At 37.8% G+C, this 6249-nt stretch overlaps 1 protein-coding gene across 3 annotated transcripts in view; it reads right to left on the bottom strand.

Annotated features, from left to right (window-relative positions):
* LOC104498845 (trinucleotide repeat-containing gene 6B protein) overlaps positions 1 to 6249 on the bottom strand; it is a 44869-nt gene that overhangs the window by 23601 nt on the left and 15019 nt on the right. For all 3 annotated transcript variants that reach the window (XM_010142274.1, XM_010142275.1, XM_010142276.1), the window contains 3 exons: positions 3419 to 3597; positions 2101 to 2175; positions 787 to 832 (listed from right to left, as the gene is read on the bottom strand). In XM_010142274.1, the coding sequence (XP_010140576.1) occupies positions 787 to 832; positions 2101 to 2175; positions 3419 to 3597 (300 nt within the window). The remainder of the gene's footprint in view (positions 1 to 786; positions 833 to 2100; positions 2176 to 3418; positions 3598 to 6249) is intronic.

Genomic DNA, 6249 nt, shown 5'->3' with positions numbered 1-6249 from the left:
AGGGAAACCATCTCAAATGGCATAAGATTTGAGAAAGACGGTATTTCTGTTGAAATACCACGACAGTGAATATTCAGAGACAGTTTGGAGAAGAATGGAATGCAAAACTAAATCTGATTTCAAGATAATAAAAAAATTTGAGAGTTCACTATTCAGTTTGCTGAAGAAGAAAGTCATGACAAATTCAAAGGTGATTAAATGGGATTAATGCAAGTGGCCAATTTCAACTCTCATTTAGAATAGTGTTTTCCACACAGCCCAACCCACTTAAGCTGTGTAGTATCTGTGGTGAGGATGTTGTGAGTGAAAAATCTAGGTTTACTGAGCAGTAACTTGTAATACCCTGAGGCAAAAAATTGAAGAAATCAACAATTTAAGATATTCCTTCCCCTCACGACTTCCACAGAGCTGTGGTCATTGGGAAGTCCTACTGCCAAGAGCTAAAACAGTTCTCTTCCAAATGAAATGGGATTTTCACTTTCTTGAAACAGTAACAGTGAATACAAACTACATGAATCAAAACACTCTTATATAGGATGTCCCTTCCACAATTTATAGCTCCATTCTGTACAGGTATACATCCCAACCTTGCGTACCAGCATCAGCTGCGTAACTCTTCAAGGCCTACAGACAAGATACCAGATGCTAAAGCTCTAGCCTTCTATTATGAGGCATTCTAAAAGTAAGAATCAAACCTTTCCAAAGCACGGCATGTTATCCACACAAAAATACTACACATTTTCTCACATTTCAAATGCAAATGCATTTAAATTAAAATATACGCACCTACAGACAAGTCCATCTTACTGCCTGGAATGTCCTCAGTTTGAGTCTGGAGAAAAAAAAAAATATCAGTTCCAACTTGTACGAAACACTGAGGAATGTTTCACAAAACAGCCCTTGATACTTAAAGGTGGAATGAAGGAAGGACTTCCATGCTTGTACCATGGAAGCTTTATTTTAAAGTAAAATCAAACAAGGATTCCCGGTATCACCCTGGACACCTCACCCTGACTCCCTAATGCTGCACGTGGCATTTTACCCGTATGAAACGAGGCACACGAACACATACGACAGAGAAAGATAGACAGACAGCTGCTCTGCAAAATGAACCTGTGTCCTCATGTTCCACCGGTCAAGAGACGAAACACTGAAAATAGTGGCCAAAATGATAGCTCATCCTCATGACCTGTCAAGTCATTAAATCTTGGAATGTGCTGCCAAGTTATTCTTTAGTTGGCAGTCTGGGACATGGTGTTATAGCTTTCAGAAGCATCTATGGTCTAGTAGGCTGAATTTGAGCTTGGGAGCCAACAGGCATTACAAACTAATCCTTGTCACGTCAGTGATGGTTTGAGCTTCTCACAGAACCTCTGAATTATTATCTTTCGTTAGCCTGCATTACATACTATTCCCGCTTCACAAGATGACAGTTGGCCCAGTATTCCATAAAATCATTTAAAAAATTAGGAAGTCGGAATTTCTTCAAAAAAATTGTAACTATTTTAAGGGGTACTTCCCTGTAGATCTGCCTTTTCTCTCCACGATGGGCTGTTTGTTTATTCACTTTACCAATCCATCTTTAAGTACTAACTAATAATCAGCCCTTTTTATTCTAAAGGGGCCCGGCTGCACAGTATTTAGAATACAAATAGCTAAGACAGACACAGGGCTGTAAATCTCCTTTTCTGATAGGTAGTTGAGATTCAGAATGAATAGTCTCGGACTAATCACAGATGTCTGACACTTCAGCCAGGAGCTGGGGCCTCTACCTTGAGTGCTCTGAACAGTGTGTTATGAAAACAAATAAACAAACCAACCCAAACAAAAAACCCAAATCCTATTACTTGCAAGGAAATTGCAATCTCAGAACAACTTTCAGAGTAACTTTGAACAGTCAAGGCAGATTTTGTTCTTTTCTGAGAAGCCATTCTGACTTGCAAGGAAGTGCTGAATACCCAGCTGTTACAGGTATTATAATCATCACACTAGCATAGCAAATGCAGAGAAATAAGTAGTTATACACTGTGAAACAGCTGATTGACTTATTCAAAGCCTACTGCTTTTTTACATATTCTTATATTTTACAAATTTACTTACTAGCAACCCCATATTCGAAAACTGTTTGGATAAAGGGTTTATCCACGAATCACTATTTCCTCCTTTTAATGCACACTGAGGAGAAAAAAAAAAAGAGAAAAATATTTTTAAGCAACTTCTTGATTTCTTAAATTTTTTTATCCTCGAGATCCACAAGCACTGAATGAAAATCCTGGTAACAGAGAAATGAATCTCCTGAACAAATTACTTTACATTTTGGCACGGTTTGAAACATTTACCAAATACTATTTTCTTCTTTTCTCTCTTATAGAATTGTTCATTGTTATGTGTACCAAACTGGATGAACACTTGCTGAAACAATGTTTGTCACGCCTTCAGTTTCATTCTGCAATCTGGAAAGCTTTGTGAATGTTACTTTTTTCCCCTGTGTTCAGTTTAATACATTATTTAATCCACCACATACAGAAACAAATTTCTTCTTTGGCTTTCTTCCCTTCAGCACGGTTTCTCACACCTGGGCACCATGCTGAACTGTCTCTCAGTCTAGCCTTACTGTAATATACAGGTCATTAAAACCAAAACTGAACACAGTTCACCAGAAAAGAAAAATTTTGGTCAGTTGCTTTGGTGGTTAAAATAAAAAAGCTTTAATTGAGAAAAAAGTTAATAAGAACTATTTTCACAAAATAGGAATTGCATGTTACAACAGTATTTCCACATCCTAGGAAGCTGCTCTGCACTTTTGAGTCTGTCCTACTGATTTGATTAGAATTAGAAAAAAGCACGGTCCTTCTAACATTAATACAGTACCAAGAGTTACTGTACTAGAGAACTTTAAGGCAAACAAGTCTCAGAAAGCTATTTCCTCAGCACTATAGCCAAGCTCCTGGTCCTGTCTGAGGCCAAAGGTCAGTAACACCACAAGTCAGACCTAAATCCAATAGTCAGTAGAAATAAGAAGTGCATGTGCTGAAGGGACTGCGGAATCCAAACTTCAGCAGACCACGCAAGAACAGCAGCAGCCTAACACAGAAAGACATGTCAACAAGAGAAAGGCAATGACCTTGGGATACTTATTGCTCAGTTTCATTTAGTGATGGTTCTGTAGCTTAACAGCAAAAGAATTTGATGCCTACTGGCACATTTGTAAGTCACAACAGGTGTAATACATTAAAACAAATCCAGAAACCTTGCATTTTTTACACTGCTGTAACAAGCACCTTTCTAGCTGAATTCTATAATACCTTTTTAAAAGAAGAATTATCACATTCTAACATTTCAGTCATACTGCTTTAGACAACACAGTAGTAGTTATGTAGACAACACATAGCAATTATGAATCATTCAAGCATTTTACCTTCATTTGTGTTTTCTTTCCTCCTTGCCCCCAGCTTGTTGAGTTGTGGGAGGAACTGCTTCCCTGAGAGCCTGCTGTATTCCAGACTCCTCCCTCCTCCTCCTCTTCCCAGCTGGAATGACGTGTTCCTGTCACTGGCCCATCACTCTCTCCCCAGCCATCTTGCATAGATTTAGAACCTTTAGAAAAAGAAAAATAAAAGCTCAAAAGCAGTCTACAATACCATGCAACTGGTGATTTGACACTCTTGATTAGCCGAGATCATCAGAAAGACAAATGAGTTAAAAAATAAACCAAACCAGTCTTTTAACAGCTGTAAAAACTTGTGCATGAATCCCCAAACCCGAGAGATTCAATGGCATGTTACCATGTCATGCTTTGCAACTATTTTAAAGCAAAGTCAAACCCTTGAAGATGTAACAACAATAGGAACCTCTTCTCTTCCACAGGTACAGCCATGTTTGCGTTTCTTTAAAAGACAGCCTATTATTTTCTAGAGTAAATGGAAGACTTCAAGGATACTTGAAAAACAAGGGTGCTGAAGACTCTGTTTCAGATGGTTTATTGATTATTTCATCTTTTCCTTCAAAACCTTAACACTTCCCTCACACTAAACTCTTTCACAAAATTAGAGAAGCAAAGAACTTTAAGGAATAACAACTAAGTAGAATCTCAAGGAGAGGACCTGACATTGTGCTCTGGTGTGTGTAACACCAAAAGTAGTTTAATGTGAAAAAAACCCTCTACCTGAATTTCTGTTCTTAACAATGTCACTAAAAAAGACTTCTTATCATTGCTGTTTAAGTAGAGATGCCATTACCAGAGAGCTACAATGACTTCATCGTATCAGTTCAGACCAAGGACTTTTACCTGTTGGCTTCTTTTCTTGCTGTTAATTCTCTAGCACCAGCTGTCAGGCAACTTAGACTTCTAACCTCTACTGACAAACCAACAAGACCCTAAATCCTATCTAGTCCACTGTCCAACTCTTCTTCCTGTCGTAACTCTTCATTCTGCAGATCTACTCCCTAAGCATTTATATCCTTTGAAAAAGATTTCCACCATCACCACCTATTTCATAACTAATTCTTTAATTGTCTGGGCTTTGAGTATGGAAATCGGGGATAAGGATATTAACACAAATAGCAGAAAATCTAAAAAAAAAAAATATATATAAAAAAAGCCAGGAATTATAATTAGACTCTTGAGGGAAAGTCTACCTTGATCATGCCGAAAGTAATGACATCAGGATTTCATGGCAGTTTAAGAACTACCTTAAAAATCATCATAAAAATCAACTCAGATACTTCACAGAAATCCTAACTCTTCAAGTATATATTCATCTGTGTACCAAAAGTGAGGGCTACTTAGGAAACATACTGGTCCAACTGCAAACATCTCTTGACCCTTTAATCACACTACTTAACACAGAAAAGGATACAGTGAGGGATGAAGTCAAGAAATTAATCTGGAAAAGTGATGTATGGGGTAGTCTCTGAAGCTTTAATTTATTTCCGGCCACTGTGTTTAAGTATAGCATTATGATCCTCATTTTAACTACGCTACCATAGATTATTTTTCTGCACTGACAGCTCCCAGGTCTGAGATTCTTGAATATGAATCTGGACAGTGGTGTGGAAATGACTTGTCTGTAGGATTCCTGCTTCATTTTCTGCATTTGTTGAGTGAGGAGGCACAAATAGTTACAGTAAGCAAAGGAAACATTCAAGATAAAGACAAAATAGTGATGTTACAGAAAACTGAATTTATTCCTACATCTGCCAGAGAATTCCTATGCAATCCTGGTAAAGCTACATAAATCTGTTTGGTTTTTTTGTCTGAGGTTTTTTTAAACAGGTGGGTAATGCTTCCTTTCTTTGGCTCTACACTCGTTTTCTTTTCCAAGCATCACTAGCCTCTGTTTCCTGTCCTTACCTTCAACCATAAATTATGCCTTTGCAGGCTCTTTGTCCCAATTTCTTATTCCAATTTATCCAAGACATTAAATATCTCCCCTTACTCCACTGAATAACGTAGCTTTCTTCTTCATTCCTTCCAAAGGGTGCCAATTAGAAAGGAGTTGAGAGGGCAGTCACAGAACACATGAGAATTAAGATCTCAGCTCTTAACACTGGTGACCTACTACACCCCAACCTGAAACAGCCGTTGTGGGGAAACTCCCTGTATTTTGCTCCTTGAGAGCTGTGGACAGCTTACATACAAAATAGCACACATATGCTGCAGTTCTTTGGTTATGTCACATATGCAGATCAGGGAGGACAAGCAAGTGACCATACATAGTCTTTAAAGACTACTGTATTAACAAATCCATAGAATTTGCAATGGATCATCAGCATTTCAGCAGCATTTATTTTGGTCATATGGTGGCTTTTTACAGACAAGAGACCCATCTAGAAAAAGTCTAGCATCCTGAAAAGTGCAAAGTTTGTGAGCAGGCACAAGAAGCAGTTAGCACTAAGGAAGCAATGCCTTTTTTTTTTTTCTAGTTTTGTTTCATAAAAGACCAAACTACTTAATTGGGCTGGGGGAAAGGGAGAATGACCCAACTGCATACAATCTGTATAGAACATTTTGTTCTAAACAATTACATGTTGCAATGGCAACTTGTAACTGGAAACAGTTTTACAGTGCGTATCATCAGTCAAATTCAGTAACAGTCATGTATTATCACTATTTCCTACTGGAAACTTCATATCCAAATGTTACTAGCTTTGATTATAACACTGCTATGTTGTATTAGCAGCTTATTGCTTTTATCTACTGTATTTTCCTTAAAGTGTGAAATAAAAATTCTTCAAGCAGCTTACATC

This window comes from Buceros rhinoceros, unplaced genomic scaffold (genome assembly GCF_000710305.1).
Source record: "Buceros rhinoceros silvestris isolate BGI_N320 unplaced genomic scaffold, ASM71030v1 scaffold3748, whole genome shotgun sequence".
Taxonomy (NCBI): Eukaryota; Metazoa; Chordata; class Aves; order Bucerotiformes; family Bucerotidae; genus Buceros; species Buceros rhinoceros.
This window is presented reverse-complemented; position numbering and strand designations above follow the sequence as displayed.